General features: G+C 46.0%; 11 protein-coding genes across 11 annotated transcripts; 7 read left to right on the plus strand and 4 right to left on the minus strand.

Annotated features, from left to right (window-relative positions):
* Positions 1–178: 178 nt before the first annotated feature.
* N7483_010568 (inositol polyphosphate multikinase) lies at positions 179–1,755 on the minus strand (the record flags this gene model as incomplete). The annotated part of the gene is made up of 2 exons (XM_057093995.1): positions 179–1,421; positions 1,673–1,755. The coding sequence occupies 2 exons, from the start codon at positions 1,753–1,755 to the stop codon at positions 179–181; spliced, it is 1,326 nt and encodes a 441-aa protein (XP_056939966.1).
* An 891-nt stretch (positions 1,756–2,646) lies between these two features.
* N7483_010569 (oxidase ustYa family protein) lies at positions 2,647–3,540 on the minus strand (the record flags this gene model as incomplete). Its single annotated transcript, XM_057093996.1, has 5 exons — positions 2,647–2,894; positions 2,957–3,047; positions 3,106–3,236; positions 3,315–3,443; positions 3,498–3,540. The coding sequence occupies 5 exons, from the start codon at positions 3,538–3,540 to the stop codon at positions 2,647–2,649; spliced, it is 642 nt and encodes a 213-aa protein (XP_056939967.1).
* An 852-nt stretch (positions 3,541–4,392) lies between these two features.
* N7483_010570 (uncharacterized protein) lies at positions 4,393–5,045 on the plus strand (the record flags this gene model as incomplete). The annotated part of the gene is made up of 2 exons (XM_057093997.1): positions 4,393–4,462; positions 4,525–5,045. The coding sequence occupies 2 exons, from the start codon at positions 4,393–4,395 to the stop codon at positions 5,043–5,045; spliced, it is 591 nt and encodes a 196-aa protein (XP_056939968.1).
* A 1,961-nt stretch (positions 5,046–7,006) lies between these two features.
* Positions 7,007–7,793, plus strand: N7483_010571 (uncharacterized protein; the record flags this gene model as incomplete). Its single annotated transcript, XM_057093998.1, has 2 exons — positions 7,007–7,513; positions 7,569–7,793. The coding sequence occupies 2 exons, from the start codon at positions 7,007–7,009 to the stop codon at positions 7,791–7,793; spliced, it is 732 nt and encodes a 243-aa protein (XP_056939969.1).
* A 439-nt stretch (positions 7,794–8,232) lies between these two features.
* Positions 8,233–10,474, plus strand: N7483_010572 (S9 family peptidase; the record flags this gene model as incomplete). The annotated part of the gene is made up of 4 exons (XM_057093999.1): positions 8,233–8,355; positions 8,404–9,164; positions 9,234–9,567; positions 9,617–10,474. 4 exons carry the CDS (start codon positions 8,233–8,235, stop codon positions 10,472–10,474), a joined length of 2,076 nt encoding a protein of 691 aa, XP_056939970.1.
* Positions 10,475–11,046: 572 nt separating this feature from the next.
* On the plus strand, positions 11,047–11,301 carry N7483_010573 (acetyltransferase; the record flags this gene model as incomplete). Its single annotated transcript, XM_057094000.1, has 1 exon — positions 11,047–11,301. One exon carries the CDS (start codon positions 11,047–11,049, stop codon positions 11,299–11,301), a length of 255 nt encoding a protein of 84 aa, XP_056939971.1.
* A 7-nt stretch (positions 11,302–11,308) lies between these two features.
* On the plus strand, positions 11,309–11,593 carry N7483_010574 (uncharacterized protein; the record flags this gene model as incomplete). The annotated part of the gene is made up of 1 exon (XM_057094001.1): positions 11,309–11,593. One exon carries the CDS (start codon positions 11,309–11,311, stop codon positions 11,591–11,593), a length of 285 nt encoding a protein of 94 aa, XP_056939972.1.
* Positions 11,594–12,421: 828 nt separating this feature from the next.
* On the plus strand, positions 12,422–14,291 carry N7483_010575 (uncharacterized protein; the record flags this gene model as incomplete). Its single annotated transcript, XM_057094002.1, has 6 exons — positions 12,422–12,700; positions 12,766–12,851; positions 12,911–12,928; positions 12,983–13,231; positions 13,318–13,619; positions 13,675–14,291. The coding sequence occupies 6 exons, from the start codon at positions 12,422–12,424 to the stop codon at positions 14,289–14,291; spliced, it is 1,551 nt and encodes a 516-aa protein (XP_056939973.1).
* A 210-nt stretch (positions 14,292–14,501) lies between these two features.
* N7483_010576 (quinone oxidoreductase family protein) lies at positions 14,502–15,709 on the minus strand (the record flags this gene model as incomplete). Its single annotated transcript, XM_057094003.1, has 3 exons — positions 14,502–14,549; positions 14,604–14,778; positions 14,835–15,709. 3 exons carry the CDS (start codon positions 15,707–15,709, stop codon positions 14,502–14,504), a joined length of 1,098 nt encoding a protein of 365 aa, XP_056939974.1.
* A 2,029-nt stretch (positions 15,710–17,738) lies between these two features.
* N7483_010577 (uncharacterized protein) lies at positions 17,739–20,051 on the plus strand (the record flags this gene model as incomplete). The annotated part of the gene is made up of 1 exon (XM_057094004.1): positions 17,739–20,051. The coding sequence occupies one exon, from the start codon at positions 17,739–17,741 to the stop codon at positions 20,049–20,051; it is 2,313 nt and encodes a 770-aa protein (XP_056939975.1).
* Positions 20,052–20,564: 513 nt separating this feature from the next.
* N7483_010578 (cleavage polyadenylation factor subunit CLP1) lies at positions 20,565–22,274 on the minus strand (the record flags this gene model as incomplete). Its single annotated transcript, XM_057094005.1, has 2 exons — positions 20,565–22,064; positions 22,137–22,274. 2 exons carry the CDS (start codon positions 22,272–22,274, stop codon positions 20,565–20,567), a joined length of 1,638 nt encoding a protein of 545 aa, XP_056939976.1.
* Positions 22,275–23,177: the final 903 nt, after the last annotated feature.

The raw sequence follows: 23,177 nt of genomic DNA on the forward strand, positions 1-23,177 counted from the left end.
AGCGAATAATGATTTGAATAGTAGCATCATGATAGGAAATAACAATGACTGGTAACATTGGCTAATTCATGGATATAAAAAACGAGGTACAGCTAATCATCACAAACATGCTTTGAAGACTCCAACAGTGGTCGCCTGCGACCAAGTTGAAGCCAATGACGTATCTTATAAGATGCTTTCACTCTGCCAATTCCTCAAACACCTTGATGAGATTGCGGATTCCCATCAGCATATTCTCGTCTGGCCCTTCGCCAGGCGTCCATGTTGCATGTGCAAAGTCGATCAATCGTAGATCATGAACCTTCGGAGTTTCATCCTCATCTTCCTCGTCATCAAGATCTGCCATTGGGACAGATTGTGGATCGATGCTGATATTTATGGCCTTCTGAGGCATGCCCTCACCGAGATGCACATCCACCAGCTCCAATTCATCTTCATTGATTTCGAATCCGATCTCCTCATCCTCATCCTCCTCATCTTCATCTTCCTGATCCACAGGTTCTTGCTCAGAGATTCTCTTCTCTTCTTCCAAAGCAATCTCCATCGCATCTGGATCCGCTTCATAAACAACCAGTACGCTTGACGAGTACATCCGACTCTCCTCGGATTCCAAAGCGAGCTGGGCATTTTTCAATTCCTCCACGAGTCTCTTCGCAAGCATTTTCGACCGATCCACGGAGCCAGCCTTCGCACCCGCGAGGAATGTTTCAAAACCTTCCTTAACATTCCGCTCATTGAACGACCGTCCATACCATTTACCATATCGTCGATATCCATTCTTCTCCACGATCTCACCCATCGCACCCTCCGCACCTTCATATTTCGTCGCGTAAGGATTCGTCCTGGAACCAGCATCTGTCTCACCATCTTCACCAGTCCACACCTTCATCCCCGCAATCCGGTATCCCAAACTCGAACTCGTAGTCTCCTTCGACACGGCATCTAGTTTGGAGCGTTTTGCCGGTGGCGCATCATCAGCCCATAGACGCGCCCCAAGCTTCACATCTAGTACGTTCGGTCTCCGAAACCCCGACGCCACATTCTCCAATACAATCGACAATCCGGTTTCTAGCTTCTTTCCGCCGGAGGGAACCCATGTCTCCTCTGTTCTCCCTTGGTGTGGTACAGGTACAGGTACAGGTGTGATAGCAGTAAGAGGGTATGTCGGTGTGGCTGATTCGGCAGGACAGGCGGATTCCGTCGGAGGGTTTCCTGGAGCTGGGAGGAAAACGGCACCGGATTGCTGGGCTGCAGCAATCACCAGCGGTTGTTGAGACTCAGCAGAGGAGAGAGAGCCGATGAATAAGGGCATGAATTCCTGGATGGCTTGGTGGTTGGGACTGGACTCGTAGAAGTCGATCTCTTGTTTTGTGCATGGTTTAACGATCAAGGACCCTTCCAGGGTCCGACGGACTCCGTCACTGTTAGAAGTCATCAGGTGATTAGTTTTGATTAAAGAGGTATCGTATAAAAAAAAGAAAGAAGAGAGAGGGAGAGAGTAGAAGAAGCAAAGATGCAGAAGGATCAAAAAGCAATGCTGGGTGGGGGCGTATCCCTTCCCCTCTCGCGGAGAAAAAAAAGAAAACAGTTACGTAGATGAATCCGTAGTTGTGTCGCGTGGGAGAAGTATTTGACAGCAGAAGAACACCAAACACTCAAGGTAAAGACTTACTGTCCAGCAGCAACATGGTCGAAAGGTACTAGGTCATCGCTGCCTAGCTGGGGAGTCTTTCGATCTGATTTAGAGGATGGCATATTGATGGGGAGATATGCGCATGGGTCCCGTTACTTGTTACTCATTCCATGCCGGAAGATTTAGATGCAACGAGAACTCCCAGGGGGAGATGATAAAAAGATTTGGAATAGAAAAATGAATAAGTTAAGGAGAAACGTCCAGATTGAGGAGGAAGTCCCTGATCAAATGTTCGGAAGCACTATTGACGGGCCGTGAAACCAGTGCAGGGGCCAACCTTATTACTTCATGGTCATACACATCAGCCCTACGGAACTAACCTCCACTTGGGCACCTAATATGGATCATACTTGATTTTTATGAAATTATGAGAGTAGTTTTAGATTAATGAATTTTCATATCAATCCGTGTTAATATTAGTTACTAGCAGTTCAAAATATGTGCACTAGTACTTGTCACCCCCACTATTGGACTTATAGAGTAGTGGGCTATACTAGCGGTGGAGGGATTAGAGTGTTTCGTATTGATTTTATCGACGTTTTGACTTTTCTATTTTTAGTTATATTGTCTATAGTTCGATTAATAACAAGAGAAACTTGTATAAAATACAACATTTGAATATAATGTGCCCGCTGGCACCTGGGCAGCTGTTAGACTGACATTTCCCGGGTGGATATGGAGCCCTGGAGATATGGGGTACTATGTACTCCGTACCTTTCTGTATAGTGCTAATCTCTTGTCACTTTGGTCACTAAGTGGTTCTGAGTACATCAAGCTCATTTGTCAGTGACTATTGACCCTTTAAAACTCAACCAGTTGACGGTCTGAATCACAATATTTTAAACAAGACTTATTTCAAAATACAGGATTGTGCACATGCATGTGTGCGGTCCACACTTCTAACAGATTCCTTTACCAGCGAAGTTTATTAGGTCTAGCTAGCCTTTATAAATTCATGGAGGACTATCAAAGATTTTGGCACCTGGCTCTGGAGTCCATTTATGATGAACTGACGGCCCGAAAGGTGGGCCTTGCATCTCATGATCTTTAGCCCATTGAAGAACATTCTCAAAGTTCCGGCATTGATGCCAGGTATTGAAGTCAGGATAAGGCCGAGGATAATCTTCCACCCAATTATGAGTAATGACACCGACATCAGCATGGCACATCACAAATTGCCGTAGCATTTCAACGCAATGTACTAGATTAACAGGTTATTAGGTATCATACAATATCAACTTCCAAGTTAAACGTTTTACTTACATAGATGAGTGTGGATCATCTCAGGATGATCACTGAATTCGACAGATCGAGTCTGGTAGTAATCCCGAAAGAGGCTCTTGCGGAGAAAGTTCTGACGAGGGTTAGGATGAATCCTCTCACTAATGACCAAGAAAAAATGAAACACTTACTACACAATGTAGCTGGTGATTAACCTCCAAGCTTGCCATGTATCCACCACCCCATTTCTGTGGGATTTGAATCGCATCAGTTGTCTTTCCGGCCTTCAAGACGTCATCCTCAGATATGCTCATAATTCGAACTAGGTGCCGGAAATCAAGTGTTAGTCATGTATGATTCTCCAAACAAGAAACAAAGAAGATATCGAAATCAGTCATACCATCTTCTAGCCTATTCCATGCTTCATCAACCTCGGGGCTAGGATCTTGTCTATAGATAGAGGGATAGTCAAGTGTTCCATTGAATTTGACTGGGTAGTACTTGGAGTCAATTTCCTTCAGTGCGGGAGCTAGAAGTTCTGTCAGATACTTGATGGAAATCATTCTCCAAGAACAGCACTTACATGGGAAAGAGTGAAGCTCCATGCATCTCGTGTTTGCATGCATTTGCCAATAGACAGCAGGAACAAACAATGATAATGACAATAGAGCGAGAACTACACTAATTGTCATTGGAAGATACGCTCTTAGAGGTGAGATGGTGCTGCTGTTGAAGAAACCACCAATTTTCTCCAAAGGAGCAGAATCTGGAAGGTCGATACTGTCTCTAGGGCTGTCAGAGTTTGAGACAAGAGGATCTAAACTCTCTGTAGACATCCTAGAGTACTTCATTTTGGAGAATGACATCTTGTTCAGGCAAAGGCAAGATGGTAGTGTAGTAGGTCAAAGGACAACAAACGATTTGAAGTGTCATAGAGAGAGACAGAGAGACAAAGCTGAGTGTAAAAAGAAATGAAAGATTCTAGCCAGAAGATCTGGGCAGTCATGGTCTATTGGAAAACCATGGACTGGAGCAAATACGCTTCATATCCCCGCTCTTATCACAACGCTACAGAATCCCTCTACTATTTCAACCATGCAAGCCACAAATTGTTCGAGTTACATTGCATATACTTTGCAAGGTGGTATACGATTCTTGCATTAGCTCAATGCACATCTGGATATCAAATTTGCGTGATAACAACCTCGAGTTGCGTCGTTAGTGCATCCTTCGTCCATCCTTCAATATTCGCTTACACTTTCCTCCGAGTCAAGCCAGAAAGGGTATGTACCAATCGAGCACGTCAATCTAGATACACATTTGTATGAATTCTCACCAGACCTTGTTGCCAGTGTTATATAAGGCCCGCAGGAATTCTCCTTCAGGAGATGTAAATCACAGACATTTGAACAGAGCCACTACATTCTACGATTTCAAGTCTATTCCAAGGTTTTCAACTTGGCATTATACTATTCAAGATGCGTCTCTCTACTACCTTATTGACACTGTCGCTGTCAGCTCTCGTGGCTGCTGCTCCGCTTGCAAGCTGTAAGTTGATTCGAGATGCATGGAAATCAACTTGAAGAAACCTAATACTAATCCATGAAAAGCTGTCGAAGGTGGCCTTCAAAGGCGTACCCCCGGAGAGGACTTCGTCGACTTCTACAAGAAGTCCTACGATGAGAAAGAGAAACGGGGTGAGGACTTCGTCGACTTCTACAAGAAGTCCTACGACGAGAAGGAGAAGCGCGGGGAAGATTTTGTTGACTTCTACAAGAAGTCCTACGACGAGAAGGAGAAGCGCGGGGAAGACTTTGTTGACTTCTACAAGAAGTCCTATGACGAGAAGGAGAAGCGCGGGGAAGACTTTGTTGACTTCTACAAGAAGTCCTATGATGAGAAGGAGAAGCGCGGGGAAGATTTTGTTGACTTCTACAAGAAGTCCTACGACGAGAAGGAGAAGCGCGGGGAAGACTTTGTTGACTTCTACAAGAAGTCCTATGACGAGAAGGAGAAGCGCGGGGAAGACTTTGTTGACTTCTACAAGAAGTCCTATGACGAGAAGGCGAAGCGTGGCGATGATAGCGAAGAGTTTGTCAACTACTACAAGAAGAAGTACGAGCAGGAGTAGTCAGTCATTCTTCCTGTCTGGCAATCTTGAATGGATGCTTAGTGGTCCATGATAAGGAACATAGCTTAGTTAGGAAGACGTGACAGGCACCTGGGGGAATGATCAATCTAAGGCTATTTTGAGTTTTGACCTATTCCTAGTAATTCTTGATGCAGCTAACACGCATCACTTTACATTTCTTCCAAGGTTTGGCTCATGTTAGAAAATCCCAGACCTATCCTACATTCCCCCTTCATATCTTCTTTGATTAAGGCAGCTGTAAGATTTCATAGTAAGAACATTGGCATGCGATGCTGTCTAATTCATGATACATATTTATTATCTTAAAGATACGGACAGTTATGTTCAGTAGCTTCCCTCTTATTGTCTTTCATCCTTAATAAAAACTTGAAGACAAATATCATACAGTTTCCCCAATAACAAGCCTTTTACCTGGGATATCCGTGAATAGCTCTTTCAAATGTTAGAAGTGTTTTTCACTCATCGCGAATCCATCACTGAGAGCTCGAAATTATTCTTGGGCATCAAATTCAGGTACTAATAACTTGAATGGGTATGTAGGAAAGCGCTTTGAAGTGACTTTAGGTGGGTCAACTGGTCAGGTCAGGGGTAGCTTAACCCTAATTCTCATCTGATTGTTCTCCAGTCAGATGTTTCTTTTGATTAGCGCCAAGGTTGATCCATATGTCTGCAAGATAGGAAGTCATGTTAAGTCGAGTGAATAGTCCTGGAGAATGAGGTCAAAAGAACCTAAGCAGGGTTGCATCGCTTTAGTGCTTACTATGCTCGCCTGAAATTCCTTCGATTATTCGAAATAATTGAATTTGGACTGAAGGAAGGCGTGCTTAAGCATTATCTGTCACGGGCCTCAAGGCCGAAGATGCGTGCCAAGAAAGAATAAGCAATATTCTTTAATGTGATTGAAATCCGAGGAGAAGTCTCCGATCAAAGGGTTTCATACTTAATGCATGTCATTCTAAAAACGGGTAACAGATGTGATGAATCACTGATGATGCTTATCGTCAGAGTCTTTGAGGCGAAGACCCTGAGTTATCCGGCCCGGAATATCGGATGGCCGTCGGATGGCCGATATGCAGGTCGCGTGGGATGCATATAGCATCAAACAACTTGAACTTTATCATCTAGCATAGTAATGCAGGATGGAATGGTCATACCATATGAATCAAAGATGATGTTTTCTCTCGCAAACAAGGACCTGATTCTGATTTATCATGATCTTGTGACTATATTCCAAGGCTACTACTCCTCCTCTTACTAACTAGTTCCAAAGTTTCAAATGTTGATATTTATCGGGCATGTTTGCGACAAACAGCACCAATTTAAACCTGAGCACCACCTGGGCAAGCTTAAATCTCTTTTACATTCAATAAAACAATTACTTGCTCTTTGAAGTAATGCTAAGTGTCAACTATTACTAGTAGCCCAAAGCCTAGTGTAGCCACCGAGAATCCAGTCATACCTCCAGATATCGTGTCTCCTTCTTTTTATGATGTGATATCGTCTGCATATCACAAGATATACACATATGCAGGGTAAATATCCCAATGCTAATGCAGCAGCATCCTGTTCCTTGACTCTCTGACTGTTGTGTACCCAATATCATTCCGAATCTGCAAATAAGGCGTTTGCAACTAATAGATATTTGGACTTCAGACCGAAGCTATTTTGAAAGACATCAATTGATGTAACGTTTCTCCTCATTCTGAAAAGCTAATATCGCCAAGCACAATCCTGCAAAGGCGCCACAAGCTATCATGTAGTACTATCTATGACAACAAATATTTTCAGCGATGAAAAGTCCTCGATAAGTCCGTCTCGCCTGGTGTCCGTGGTCCCCGTCATCTCGAGGTTCCCAGTCCTACCTTTGTGTCAAAAGTTTTTCCTCTCCATCCTCCTCTCAAAAACAACGTGTGCGCTGCGCCTGTACTCTAGACATCGCCATGCCTCCAAAAGGATCTGCTGCTCCTGGGTGTACCATAATAGCAATTCTCATAGCCGCGATCGTGGGGCTTTTGTTGTTGGTTCTTCGTCAACTCCCCGCACCATATATCAAGACAGTTTTGATTGGCGAACAATCATTACAATATCTCTGCTCCAATCCCGATTCCTCAAGCTCGCCAGAAGTAACCACAACCTTCCGTCAAATACCAGTCCTAGAGGACTTCTCACCATCCCGAGATGAAGAATGGCATAACGAAGTGTTGACCCGCAAAGGAGGCTTTCTTTGGGTCAAATACAACGAGTCATCAAATGAAGCCTGGGGTATCTCTATGTTCCATGGACTGCATTGCTTGAAGATGCTCCGTATGGCATTGCAACAAAGCCCGATGGTACAAAATATGGTTGAGAAGGAAGGGACCGTGCCACTTCATCAGCATAAAGGGACAACGCATCATCCAGATATGGATCCTACTCATCTTGGACACTGTGTAGGATATCTTGCCCAGGTGAGCACACAACAATGACCTCTGGTGTCTTTAATTGAGCTAATCAATATCCTAGCACCTGCTTTGCGCGGCAGACGATACCCTTGAGCCACCATGGCTCTCCTTCAATGACAAAGGCGATGTTATCGATGCTGGTGTAGATGGAGAGGGGTTCAGGCATAAATGTCGTGATTCGAGTTTGCTATGGAGCACTGCAGCGAACTCCGAGTCAATTCCGGTAGATCCATGGGGGTGGAAATTGGATGATACTGTGAATGGCGTCTTTCAAGATAGGGATTAAAGCATAAAGTGAGCGACCGATCTGGTGATTGATATAGATTTTGATTGAGATTTACATGATCACAGGTCCAAATAATCGTACATGAAACCATAGCGCTGTGACTTGACGATGTAGATGTGACACATGATAAGAAACACTCCAGAGTTGAATGATGAACCACCTAACTCTTGATTAATCAGCTTGACGCATATGTAATTAATTGAAGCAAGGCTCTAATCCTGCTTAACAAAACTAAAATGAGATGGATTTAGTGCCTACCTAGTACTATACTAGTAGTAGATAACGAGTTTGCGACAAACTAGGCCTAGCCGGCTCTAGGCTACCACCCTATCCCCTCTCTCTTTCACTTCTTTTCTCCGTTGCAATCCACCATCTTCGATTTGAAATCATATTATCCACCTTATCTCCTGCTTCACGAAGAATGTCTAGAAAGCGCGTCATGGATACCGAAATGAGTCCCTACGGCAAGGTCCAGACAATGCCATTTGGAAAATGGGATAGTCCAATTACGGATGACATGATCACGTCTAAAAGTATTGGGTTCACTGAGATCCACGCTGCCGTACGACTCTTACTTCTGATTTATTGATCTTTACTAATAAGAGGGCAGAAAGACGGCATATTCTATGTGATTGAAGCCCGTCCAGCTGATGCCGGACGGTGCTGTATTGTTCAATGGATCAACGGACAGGCTAGAGATGTGCTGCCTTCAGGGTACAACGCACAAACAGCAGTACATGGATATGGTGGCGGCGCAATGTGTCCTCTAGCAAACAACAAAACATTGGTATTCTCAGATGTCAATACAAACGGAGTTTGGATTCTCGACTCTGCGACATGTGGCGTCACAGCAGCCATCGTGCCAAACCCACAGGTCTATTTTGCTGATCTTCATGCTCATCCAAGTGAGGAGAGATGGATCTTGGCGATTTGTGAAGACCACCGATGCCCATCGGGAGAAGTGGTGAATACCATTGTAGCCATTGATATTATCCAAGGCAAAACGACCACTCTTGTTGAAGGAGCTGATTTCTATGCTCATCCACGATTTGACCCTTCCGGCACCCGAATCTGTTGGACTCAGTGGCACCACCCAAATATGCCTTGGACTGGGACCGAGCTGTTTGTGGCATCGTGGAATCACGATGGTACTATTGAGAAGCCCAGATTACTTGCAGGAAGAGAAGGCCATGAGAGTATCGCTCAGCCTCGATGGGGCCCCGATGGAACGCTTTACTTTGTTTCAGATCAGAGCGGTTACTGGCAACTTTGGCGGTGGCATCCAGCATGTGCTGATTCTGATCCTACCCCTATTTCCCTCGATGGACTGGAGACTGGTGAGTTCGCTTCACCAGAATGGTGGCTTGGCAGGTACATATCTTGATCTATTTATTTTCTACTAAATTGGTCTTCGTCTTGGCTAATTACCGTGATTACTAGTTCTACGTATGGGCTTCTCGATTCCAAACGCATGGTAGCTGCATGGACGTTTAATGCCACAGAGCGTCTCGTTATCATCGATCTCACGACCTTGAGATATGAATTTCTCAATGCATCTGTCGCAACACTAACAGGAATTACTGGCAGTGCCCTGGTTGTAACATCCTCCAATAGCATAGCTATTGTAGCATCTTCATCCGACTCTCCATACGCCTTATACCACGTGGAATTCAACAAGCCAGCCTCCCTTACGACTCTTCGCCCTTCGGCCACGATTTCCGTCTCTAGCACATTTTTCTCGCAAGGCAGGCCTATCTCATTTCCTCGCTCGAATGTAATACTTCGATCTGGCGAGAAAAATAGACGCAACTGCAGAAGCCCAGTTGAATGCTCATGCGTTTTTCTTCCCACCTCAAAACCCTCACTATGTCGGCCCTCAGAACTGTCTACCCCCTTTGGTAATCTCAATACATGGTGGTCCCACCCTTCACTCGAACCCTGGGCTTTCGTTACAATGGCAGTATCATACAACTCGCGGCTATGCAGTCGTCTTGCTAAACGGTGCTGGGTCGTCTGGCTATGGAAGAAAGTACCGCGAGATCTTGGACGGTAAATGGGGTGTTCTCGATATTCAGGATGCTGCAGACTGTGCACGGTACCTAAGTACCTCGGGAATAGTTGATGGAAATGCCATTGGAATAACGGGAGGTAGCTCAGGTGGCTATGCTGCACTGCAAGCTATCTGTGATTTTCCATCCTTATGGGCAGGCGCAGTGAGCATCTCAGGGATCAGCGATGTTGAAGCACTCGTCAAAGACACACATAAATTTGAGAGCCACTACCCTCTGCGACTCATTTTTGGAGAACATGTACCCGATGATGAAAGCGTCCGGCGAAGAGTATATCGTGAGCGCAGCCCACGTTTCAAGGCGCACAAGATTACCGCTTCGACTTTGCTGCTCCAAGGACGGGAAGACCAAATTGTTCCTTTGAATCAGGCTGAGGCTATGGAAAGCTCGATTCTATCAAATGGCGGCACTGCAAAGCTGATTGTTTTTGATGGCGAAGGCCACGGCTTCCCGCGAGGGGCGGAGAATGCACTTCGAGCAGTGCAAGAACGGAACGAGTGGTGGCGTCGCAGCCTCGTCAGTCAACAAGCATCCGTCCATCGCAAACTCGGCGTTTTACTTATAGCTCTCATTTTGATGGTTATGTGTCTTTTCTATAGAGTATTGACTTGAAGCATTTGATATGAACTGGTCCTTTGACTCAAGGTTCTTGAGGGGTCAGACCTAGTATATGGAAGATGGCTACAGAAGAGAAAGAAATCATGCAGAATCGGAACTTCAAACAACGTTCTTTGTATATGTGCAGAGAAGACAAAGAATTCCTGGATTCTTCAGTGCCTCAGGATTTTTATTAAGAAAAGACAAATCAAATGGAAATCAGAAAGGGCAAACAATTGAAAAGTAATTAAACAAGGAAAAATAAATTTCCAAGCGATTGGAAGGAGAGATCCTTGATTCTATGGAAGGATTCACTAGCTTAAGACTTACCCTTACTAGTCTTACCCCTTATCTTCCCCCTCTTCCTATTGAATCCTCCCTTGAATGCTGGCATGCTCTCTGACCCTCTGGGATAACCCTTAGAGAAATACTCAGTATAAAGAGTACTATCCTCTAAAACCGAATTCAGAAGCGCATGTGTGATCATACCTAACATGGTAGTTTTACACCTCATAAGCCCAAGCGATGTGGCTGACCTGGTCCGGATTCATTCCACTGTATTCAAAACCGACCAATTCTCAAATTTTATGCTTGATGGCAAGCCAACGGGTACACACGAGAGTCTTATGGAGCGATCAATCCAATCTTGGATCTCAGACCCGACATCCCAGATCTGCAAGGCTGTTACAGAGGATGGTCATATCGTTGGGTGGGCATGCTGGTTGATGAAGGACAAAAATCAGGAGAAGAGCGAACCAGCCAGACAAGTTGCAAAGTCAACTCCCACACAAAGTGATAAACCAGACCCCCCCTACTCGGGTCATTGGTCGCCAAATGCGTAATGATTCCATGGCAAAGGAGACTGAGTTGATGACCGAAGACAAATATGTCGTTCTTCAAGCCATGGTAGTGCATCCTGACTACCAGCGACAAGGCATTGGTGCAGAGTTGATTCAATGGGGTGTTGACAGAGCCGATAAAGAGAAGCTTTCATGCTGGTGTCATGCATCGCCTGCAGGATATCAGCCATATTTCAAGGCTGGATTCCTGGAGCAAGGGAGTAATGAATATGATCTGGGAATTTTTGGAAAATATACATTCTGGTATATGGTCCGCCGACATGACTCTGCTTGAGTCCACTGGATGAAATTATTCCCAATTTTCTCATCATTTATTCTTCATCCAACCTGCTACTGGCAGTATATTGTGATGGATGCCTGTGAATTATAGCCCTCATAGTAAGAGCTCCACACTACATCCATGCATACAGATACTTCCACTGGTAGGCTAGACACAAACTTGAATTGAATATATTCAATTTTATATCCTAGGCCTGAAGAATATGATCAATCTTTCAATCCTACTAAGGAAATCTCACTTTATAATCTTCAAATACCATTATCAAAGAGTCCACCTGGGCACTCTATTCCGTTCACATTCACAAAGATTAAACAAGTTGGAGATCAACTATGTCCCTGGTATGCAGAAACTAATAACTAATAGTATGTGCATATGTACTGTATAAAGGTTCTTATACCTTTTCAATTCGTCACTTGAATGATCTCATGTAGAAGCAATTGACCTGCTAAATACTTTTTAGCTCAACATCTTCTTTAAGTTCATAATTAAGAAGGCGAAACGCTCATGGTACTATACTGACGCCTGAAGCACGTGCTTTTCAATTCTCTCATCACTCAATCTTTAATTGAAGCTTGCTTGCCCCATCACTCAGTATTTCTCACTTACCTTCTTCCATCCTTCGCTTAACTTCTTGCTTCATACATACCCGTGGACATCACATCCTCCCTTTCACCCTTTGAGTCTCTTAAGTTTCTTTCCATCATCAGTCCATCACTTCCCCATCGATTTTGACCTTTATTCATCGTCAAGTCACTTTTGCTCACTCTCTCATTTGGCCAATCATCTTTTGAACTTTCCAACCATTCAGGTAGCACCGCCACCATGGAAAACCATCCACCAGTCTCCTCTGCCATCTCTGGAGATCTTCCAATTCGGCCGGCTCGCCGTACCCACCAGGAAGATGGCCTGGAAACCCAGGATCCAGTGAAGAAAGTCCAGATTGAGGATGTCAAGGATGAACCATCCGATCGGAAGCCGCAGCTAGGTATGACCACCACCAAATTTGAGGAGGAGGTCTCAGAGGCTGTTGGCCCCGTTATCGCAGCTCAACTGCAAAAGAAAAAGAAGCACAACAAACGACCTAAGAGCAAGCGTGGATTGGTAAGAAAGTATCAAGTTTGTGAACTTCGTCCCCAAAGCTAACCCTACTTTTTCAATTCCAATAGGGCCGACCGACAGGATTTGAAGAATGGGGCGCAGATGGCCCTCTAACACCCGAGGAGCATGCAGAGGACATTGCCCTTTATGACCGGTATGTTAAAAGACTTCACCGTGTTTGTATTTTTGGATACTAACATAAACCCTCTTTAGTTTGCGACCTTTCATCAAGTCAGTGGGATCAAAACTTCTTGGGTTAACGTAAAGCTAACTATTTTGATGCAGCCGCATGGAAGAAGCCCTAATGCGCTTTGATAGAAAGCGCCGAATTGAATCTTTTCGACGAAACATCTTCCACAAATACCTGCAATATGGTGGTATCACAATCGGCCCTAACTTCGGAACTGGGGTTCCCGCAAAAGAGCTCAAGACAATGACCAAGTTGGAGGCGATGCAGGCTCGGGCCCAGACCATGATTGAGAAAGAGCGTGAGCGTTTGGATATTAGCTTTGATAAGGTGGTGCGCGGATTCTTGTAAGAAATAGCACTGCAACCGTGGAGATTGATCTCATTCAGTTCAATATTTTTACCATGTCTGACACATCATGATATATTTCTAGGGGCTCGTTCTTCATGCGGTACTTCAACCCTGAAGATGAAGAAGCAATCAAGTTTGCCACCAACACGATCAGCAACTTCTACACGTACTTGCTTTTCCATGACGTGTGCCCGGAATACACTGAGGACCTCCTTCAAGCCCGAGAGACCTGCCAGATTGCGGGTAAAGAGCTCTTCAAGAACTTGAAGCTGGTTGGAAAAGGTGCTGGCCTGTTCAACAAATCATGCTCGATGCTCTTTGGCGGTTGTTACTTTGAGCACGCGGAGGATCAGAAATGGAAGCAGGAGCCCTTTCACGAGGGGGGTTCTTTTGACCAGTGAATTCGCCCAGAAGATTGTCCGCCATGCTATCGCCGCAGCTGCATCCCACAAAGCCGCCTCTTTATTCTTGGCGCTTGTTACTGCAAAGGATGCTTTGACTGCTGAAAAAGTCAACGACATCGATGGCTTTGAGGTTATCTCTGTCAGTGAGCCAGAGCCTACTTGCCGTGGATTTTACCAGCGATTCGCGCCAGATCTCACTCCAGTTGGCATGATCAAGGCTAAATCTTTCCGTGACCCTAACAAGCCACACATTGACCTGAGCCCGAAGGAGCAGTGGGATTGGGAACATGGTAGAGCACCATCCTATGAGTTTGAGTTTCTTGTTGAAATTGATGTCCTGTCTCTGATGTATCCCGGACTGAAGGTCTTGACTGATGTTTGGGAACTCAACTGCGGGATTTTCTACTTTGACGAGATCTACTCCGTCTACCCAACCTTTTACACTGTTATCGCCAATGATATGATGCTGAACTGGAAGCGACCACACGCGGTTACTGCTGAGGATGCTGAAGAAACTCAGGCATCAAAGTCTGGAATGGATGCTGGAATGAAAGATGCTGTTAAGAAGGCTCTGAAGGCTACCGGTCACAAGGTGGATGGCAATCAGTTAAACGAGGCTGAAGAGAATGAAGACGATGATATTGATATCTAGAATGAGTCATTGCTGGATTTGTACTCTCCTCTTCCAAGTTGGTTATTCTTTTTTTTCTTTTTAGTTGGCATCGTCACAGGATGATACTTTTTAGTTGGGAGCCTCACAGGATGATATTTGATACGGGTGTTTCGAACTCGATAACAGTCATAACAGTTATTAGGTCATGAAATTGAAACTCTTTACTACTCTATATGTTCTCATCCACATTTAAGGCTTGATGAGAGGCTTGCCCATTGTTTTGCGGCCCTCCAAATCCTATTCACGAGTCAGCTTCAATGAATTTGATCGATCGGGAAAATGAGAACTCACCTGGTGAACCTGCATAATATCCTCCATAGGGTAAATCTTGTGGATTTTGACCTTGAGCTCGCCAGACTTGAGCAAGCGGAAGAGCTCATTGGTGTAGTATTCAAACTCCTCTCGAGTCTCGATGTAACCAAAGAGAGTGGGACGAGCAATCTTAACACACTTGGGAGACAATTTGCTGGAGAACATTGTGAGCTTTTCAATACACTCATTAGGATTAAAGATGAAACATACGGGAGGGGAATAGGAGGAACTGGTCCACTGGCATTGCCAAACCAGACAATCGTTCCCTTGCGCTTAACAGCTTCCAAGCTACCTTCCCAAGTATCCTTGCCGACAGAGTCATACACCACATCGACACCCCGACCACCAGTAACCTCCTTAACCTTCTTAACCCAGTCTTTGCCTTCCTCGCTGCGGTAATCAATAACCACATCCGCACCGAGGCTCTTAACCAGGGCACACTTCTCCGCACCACCAGCAGTACCGATGACATTAGCTCCAATTGACTTGAGAATCTGAGTCATGAGGAATCCAGCACCACCAGCAGCTGCATGCAGTAGAACCCAATCACCCTTCTGCACGGCATAGGTCTCCTTAGCGAATGAGAGAACAGTCAATCCACTCAAGAAAGAAGCCATAAGATCCTCATCACTGATTCCCTCAGGGATCTTAACCGTCTTGGCCGCTGGAACAGCGGTGTATTCAGCATATCCACCATTAGCCATCCAAGCCACACGGTCTCCAACAGCAAATCCAGTGGTATTAGGGCCAACAGCTGCGACAACACCGGCGCCCTCCCGGCCCAGGATTTCGGGCTTGGGGGAAGCGTACAAGCCTGTGCGGAAGTATGTGTCGATGAAATTGATACCGGAGATGTTGTTGCGCACGAGGAGCTGGCCCTCCTTAGCTGTGGGAACAGGGTACTCGGTCTTGTACTGCAAGACCTCGGGGCCACCGGTCTGCTCGACCACGACAGCCTTCATGGTAGTAGGGATGGACATTGTGCGACGGGGTGTAAACGCGAATGGTCTTTGGGAGATTGGAGGAAATTGATTACGGATCGAGATGAGACGGAAAGTGCTTCGGCGTAAAGTATTAAAAGACATGTGAGAGAAAAGTGGGGGAAAGTAAGAAAAATATCGGAAGAATCCATCACTCCATGCATCAATAGCGTCATTTGTCATCTCCCCGCATTCCCCACCGCGGAATTATTCTATCCATCTTTACATGACATACTATCAGTTGATTTCCATTCAAATGTTGGGCATTTTGACTCTTTTGACAGCTCAGTCATAACGGACTATATGGATCTGTTTTTATTTGTCGACTTTGACCACCTGAACAATTTAGATGTCATATGGTCTCACGAACACCCGGGTAACGGACCGACAAAGTCCAACGAAGCACTCGGGTGGATACACTGACGCCATTCCGTCGGGTTCAAATGTTGCAGAACCGTCGGATCATATCCGTTTGTATCAAATATAGGACTTGGAGTAATATTGGAAATTAGAATCAACTTGAAGTGAGAGATAGGGAGTCGTTTGATAATCTTGTTTCTCATCAACTTGATACTATGAGTATGACTAGTGAATTCTCTTTTCAGTCTGAAATAACCTCTAAAAATGATTATTTCTTATAATGATCGCCTGAATACCACCCGGGCAGGAAATGGGTTTCATTTTTTCAAATGTTTGGGTACATGCTTCATAGTAGCCCTGGACTGGAGTGGCGGATATACAATCTATAGGCCGCCGTAGTCTGTAGATACGCCAAACTGCATTCGGTAACTTCGGCTTTTACCACCACCACCACCACCGAATACCATTGTATACATCCTCATGTGGCTGAATGAGAAGCCGGCACTTCTCTAGAGCCTCACTGACACTTGAAGCGGCCCGCCAAACATTGATCAAACACTGTGGATTTGATTCTACTATTACGCATCAGATGATTCAGATCCGAGTCCCCATCCGGGCCATGCGAGATCGCAAACTTGAACGAATCGTTACGGACGCTGATCTCCAGTCATCTTTGCCGCCGATGAGATTTTCAAACAAAAATTATGATCATGTGCAAAAAGTCGGTCACGATGACTGCCAACACGTTTCCAGGAGAACAGATTGTTTGAACACACGCCCGAGTATACAACTCAGCCACCCCGAACTTGAACAACTCACATACAGTTTACGCCACTCATGATCAAGACCGTCGTTTCCGGGGAACCCCAAGTGATGATGTTGGGTTGATTTTCTAAAGCCCTGCAAACTCATTCTGGTTGGGCCAGTGGCCCACAAAGAGGGGCGCCCTGTATCTGCAGGCATTGATACTTACAGGGTGCAGCTAGTCCGCGGCAAGTTGACGCAACGCTCCGGCCCACAGTTAGCCTCTGATCGCCCATGCAACTCGACCTTTTCAAACACCCACGCGATCATTCATCTATATCCGAGGATTTTGAGTTTTTATATTTGATATTTTTATTTCAAAATAAAAACTCTTTACTCTCTGTTCCTGGATGTTTCGGTATAAGGGATGAAAGATGCGTGAAACACGGGAGTTCCCGTGTCAGAATGTGTGCCCAATGATCGACATTGGTTTTATAGCCACGGCCAAATTGCTTTTTTCGTCATGTCAGAGGCCATGAATCAACCCCTAATAACCCCTGGTTTTATGAAGGAATTAATGGAAATCCCTTGTGGACACACTCCTACAGCCTGATACTATTCCTGGTCATTCGTCTAAATTCTTGCCCAATCATTTCTGCGGCCCTATCAAAAGTCCCTCTCACCCAGGATGATGCCCGATTGAACACTTATATACCCTGGTTAAGCCCGGGGGCTACGCACACACCTGAACATCATTGTGCCTTTGTTTCCCTCGAATTCAAAAAAGAGAAAAATTTTCTCCTCGCCCTGAAGCTATTAGTTGTACAACTTGACTAAAAATCTCTTCTCGCTTTGATTCAAGTTCCTGCCCAACTCATCTTATTATTTAAGATTACTATGATTTCAATTCCTACTCGCCAAATTCCACCACACAACAGCATCGCAGCGGGTTAAATAATACCAAGACCGCAGATCAAAAAATATATGTTTATCATCTTTGCATGACCACATCCAATAACATAACATCAACATGCGCTCTTCTCGAAACGTTCGTGTCCAACGGCCACCGGCGCCATGCGTGGAAGAGGAGCCCGTCTCACTGGCTCGAGAGCTTCATGGTCTCACCAAGGTTGGCGAAAAGCCGGGACTAGAAGGGACCTGTAAACGTGGCACTGTTGATCAGTATCCGATCATCATGGCTCCAGAGTCCCCAGCCCCAGCTTCTGTGGTCTCACCCAGCCTATCGAACCCTCCTGGTTTAGGGAGTGTTTCCTCTGATGATAACAGCTCTGGTCCTCGTACGCCACCTCCGATGCCAGAGCCGGTTATCCGTATTGTTGAACCTATGGAAAGGGACATCCCAGCACCTGCCTCAGTCGCAAGCAGATCTAAAAGCCGTGCGCCTCAACGCTATCAAGTACCAAGTCAAGAGCAAAGTCCTGTTCGCCAACCCCGACCACGATCTCAGTCACGGAGTCGTGATTTTCCAAGGAATGAAGGAAGCCATCATCCTCGACCTTCCCCTGATAAATCGGCTGTTGAAGAAGTTTCTCGCGGTCGTGATTACGATCAACACAGTTTGCATTCGCAAAAGAGTCCATCAACTCGATCCAAAAGCCTAAAATACGATACCTCGACAGTAGAGATAATTCCTAGTCAGCCACGACCTGACTTAGTGACAGGGTATCAATCAGATTCAACTATGGGTCGACACTCATCCCGCCTGGAGCGACCGAAACCCTCGACTATTAGTCCATCTGGGCCAGAGATGCGTCAAGTAGCTCCTTTATCATCACAGCCGAGAACCGCAAAGTCGAGCACTCCCACTCTCGCTGAGAGACTTGAGGAGAAACTTCGATTGAGACAAGAACTTCGCGATCTTAGCTCTGATTCGGAACCAGAACCTTCCAAGCGCAGACGGTCACGGTCAATTAGCAGGAAGAGCATTCATGCATCGCCTGCACAAGAAGTGAGCCCTCCTCATGAGATTATCCATGCCGCTCCAATTCAAAGAGCCCCGAGCCCTCCCCATGAGATTATCCATGCTGCTCCAATTCAACGAGCCCCCGAGCCCCAGAGATATCCTCCGGTATCTCGCGGTCGGGCCAGCACAGTATCTTCTACAACGGCACCACTACGACCAGCATTGCGCTCTTCCTCACGAGCACATGGGCAGTCAAAGTCCATGTCATCGGACGAGGCGCAAGCCGGCTCCAGCAAGCCTCATCGTACGAACTCCGTGAAGTTCCTGGATGATCTGCCACAGAGACACAGCCAAACCCAACTGGTAACCGTTCCAAAGGCGGCTTCCCCACAGCGAACTCCAAGCAACCTAGGTCTCTGTGTGACTCCCTGTCCACGTTCTACACCAGTGAGCGGTTTCCAAGATTGGTACACTCTCAAAGGCCTCACACACTTGAACATCTGCCCATCATGCATGACACAAATCGGCCACTCGCGTTTCCGTGACTACTTTATCCCAAGTCTCCCAAATAACGGCGAAAAGATCCAATGCGCTTTCGGAAACGCTTGGACCCGACTTGCATGGACCCAGATGATCAAAAAGGAGCACCAAAGCCTCGAAATGCTATACCAGATGACTCGTCCTCCGCCAGGAACACCAGAATGCCCCGGTCGTCACAAAGTGAAGAATGTCTGGCACCGCATCATCGAACCAGAAACAAATACCTACCTACCTCGTCTCCATGTCTGCACAAGCTGTGCCCGGAACGTCCGCATCTTAATGCCCTCCCACCGTGACACTTTCCAGCCCGATTCAAGACCCGAAGAAGGATTCTGCGCATTCGTAACAACCAGTCCACGCTTCGTGCAATATATTGATCTCCTCGATAACGCAGCAAACCACGCTAAACCCTCACGTCGTCCCGATTTACGGGAGTTCCTTGGTTACGCACGTCGAAAAATTGTTCTCAGGGACTGTCAACGTGATAAACCTATGAGGAGTGGATGGCACTATATGGCTGATTTACCGGAACTACTTGCCTGTGGTGATTGTTATGATGAAGTCGTTTGGCCACTATCCAGAGAGAAGTATGCTATCGCAGAGGACTTTTATCCTAAGATGCGTTACTTACCTGGTGATGGACCGGATCGGTGTCGCATGGCTAGTTGCTCACTTTATTCGCCGCGTATGCGAGCGAAGTTCCGGGAGGCTGTTATCAATGATGACTTTTCTGGATTGAAGGATGTTTCTTTGAGACGCTTTGAAGCGGAGAGAAGATTTCAGGATCGGAAGGAGGAATTGCTTGATGCGGAGGAGCGTGGATATCGGTGTGATGTCGAGATCAGAAAGGCGATTGAGGAGTGGAGAAGATGGGAGTGACAAGTACTGGGGTTATTTTATTGCGTGTGTTTTTTGTTCAAAAAAAGGGGTCTGGATTGGGATGTGTGTATGGTTCGTTGTATACCATTATTTTGTACAAATTTTGTTTGGTGGTTGTATCTATCTTGCAAGGTCTTGGAATTGGGGGGGTGTTCACTGGCATTTTCGGGGTCAAGGTTGGGTCATAGATCAATATCAATAGGTAGCATAGCATAGCACAGCGTTGGGTTCAATATTAAAGCGTTGTTTCTTGTTCAATTCTCAAGTGTAACTTCCACATATTACTTGTAGTTCTACTGTACAGTAAAATGAAAATTCAGAAGTAAAAAAAGGCATAAGTTCCATTATGTTTATTATCTGTTCAAATTGAAGGTAGGACTACGTAGAGCGTCCCCTCCCATCAGGCAAAACGAGGTCCAAAAATGACCAGAGAAGACAAGAGAAAACCGCCGATGCTTCAAGTTAAAAACGCCAAATATGCAACACCTCAGCTCCAAAATGCGTCGCTCATAATCAGCCTACCAGTCCAACGACTTCGTCAGGCCAACGCTTAGCCCAGATCATAGCCTGTGCCGGGATTGTTCCACGAATAGGCGATAACAACATGATCTTCCCCTTTTCAGCATCAACATTTGCGACGTAGAGGAAGCCCTTAACACTGGCATCACGGACATCGGCGGGGGAGGCTGTAGTTGTGGCATGTGTAATTGCGATAAGAGTGTTTTCAAGGGCATTGGGAACTGGTGGAAGGACCCGTTTCAAGGGGACATTGCTGAAGGAGGATGGATTTGGGTGATTTGTCTGATTCGAGGAGAGGCCAACTATGCCTGGAAGAGGTGTTGCGCGATCTGATTCTTGTTTTGGTTCGGAGTAATCGTCGCCGCTACCACCGGGAAGAAAAGAGTCACCCATGTTAAGGTTAGATGGATCGTAATCATCTTCGTCCTCGTCTTCCGTGGATACAACAGTATAGCTGTATACTGTCAAGGAGGCAAAGTCGAGTTGTACTGTCGAGGGAGAGAGGGTAATAGCGGATGTAGTAGAGAGAGCGGAATTTCCAAAGAAGTATGAGCGGATTTGAGACTCGCGTGTCTTCTTCAAGAATGCGGCATCACGGTCGACACAGCCTCCAGACTTGGATAGCTTCACAACAGAGACACGCTCATCAAATGCAACTGCTGCTGCGCTAGAGCTCGGCTTGTTGTCATATTGCTTTACCATGTCATGGTAGAGACGTTCCGATCCCAATACCACAATGTTGGTGATAGCGAATTCAGTCACAATATGATTGATCAGCTCCAGGCTACCAGGGTTACCAGAGCCGAGTACACCGGGCGTATCCACAATAATGCCGGTCTTTTGAACCTCCTCATCTTTAGCCATGCGCTCGGTGACTTGAAGCGCCAAGCGTGATACAATAGGGCGGTACACGGACCCCTCAGCATCGAGTGGACTGGGCAATGGATAGCTGTACACGAGTGGCAGTTTCACAGGTACAGGACTCGGCCCAGACAAGGGGCTGCTACCCCATCCGTTCTCGACATCAAGCATGGTTCTGAAAGTAGTCGCAGTCAATGTACTAGGAACACTGAGCATACCTTCCGTCGGGTCCAAATTCACGACCAGAGGCTGACCACCAAGCTTTGTGGCATAGGAAGTGAGAATCTTAGCCAAACTCGTCTTGCCTGCATTGCTCGGGCCTAGTAATAGCACTCGGGGTCCATCTTTCCCTGATCCTTGTGATTCCTCGCGAATTGACTCCAGCGCAAAGTGCATATTGGCATATTCCATCATGGGCGTATCAGTGGATGTGTACTCGCTTTGACAGCCACCTGCTCCATGGCCTGCTGCTGAGGTGGATCCATCCACAGTGGTCGTAGTTACCGATTCGCCGGCGCTGACCTCCAGTTCGCATCCATGCCAGGTGTAAATCGCACCTTTCGAGCCAGAGAATGTGTACGTTTGTGATTCGGCGAGTTCTGTGCCGAAGAGCTCGGCTGTCCCGTTGAGGAGCTATATTGTGAGCACCGATTAGTACACTTTCCCCCAATATTATTATGGACGGTATGACTCTCTATCCCATACCTTAACCTTGATGGTGTGACCGAATTCAACCTCGAACCTCCATTCTGCACCGGGGTTCAATGCGATCTGCGACGGCGGGGCGACGGCATGCGGCCTATCCTCAGCGGCCTGAGTCAACTCTAAGCCTGGTAGAGACATTTATTTGCCAAATTGTCAAAGGGAACAATGGAAGCCTGAGATGGCAAAAGACGAGTCTTGAAGAGGTAGCAAGTAGCTTAAGATTAGAGTGAGAGCTTTAGAATATGGAGCTTGCCAAAACGAGCTCTGGTTTGTATCTGCCAGGCCGTGAAGTGGGCGGTGAAGATAGAGTACCGCAAGGCTCGAGCAGCTCGAGTGCCTATTTGGGACTAGTTTTTAGACCGCTTTTAGCACCGCCTTTACGTATCTCGTAATTTCTGTGTACCATGGTAATTCCAATGTTGTATTTCTGGTAATTTACTTTCTGCTTGCCAAAGCTAGTCCCAAATAGGCATGCGAGCTGTGTGAGGCCTTGACGTAAATAACTCTGGAGATCTTGGAGTAGTACGGTCATACTGATTCCTACTCGGGGCTTCGCACCTGGTGAGCACCTTCTTCTTAATACTACTCCAGGGCTCACTCTTTCGACCCTTTCCTTTTCCTTTTCCCCTTCCAAGGTTCTCTTATTCTTTCAAGTTCTCCGAGTCAGATATATACTCTCATACTCTTGTGCTCTTCCAAGGTTATACTAATCTACTGTCAACTTGAACTTGACTACTATGCAGTCTCGCCAGAATACCCCATACTCCCCCACCCCATCTTCCTCTCCTGACGCCGACGATCACTTCCTCAAGAGACGTATAGATTCAAGTTTGTCTCAGTTCAAGATTTGACCAGAGGATTCAACACCTCTATAACCGTCTCCGCACAGGTCAAATCTCTGACCACTACGCATTATTCTTCGGTCTCCCCTTGGGATCTTGTATTGAGATCTCAGAAAGCTTATCAGTCAAGTTGAAGTTTGTGCGCTTAACCCTATTCCATAACCTGGGTGTTCTTGTAGTTCGTATTATACGTTCTACC

The sequence above is a fragment of the Penicillium malachiteum genome, assembly GCF_028827825.1.
Source record: "Penicillium malachiteum strain IBT 17515 chromosome Unknown utg000005l:1.0-9002435.0:326005.0-9005861.0, whole genome shotgun sequence".
In the NCBI taxonomy this organism is placed as follows: domain Eukaryota; kingdom Fungi; phylum Ascomycota; class Eurotiomycetes; order Eurotiales; family Aspergillaceae; genus Penicillium; species Penicillium malachiteum.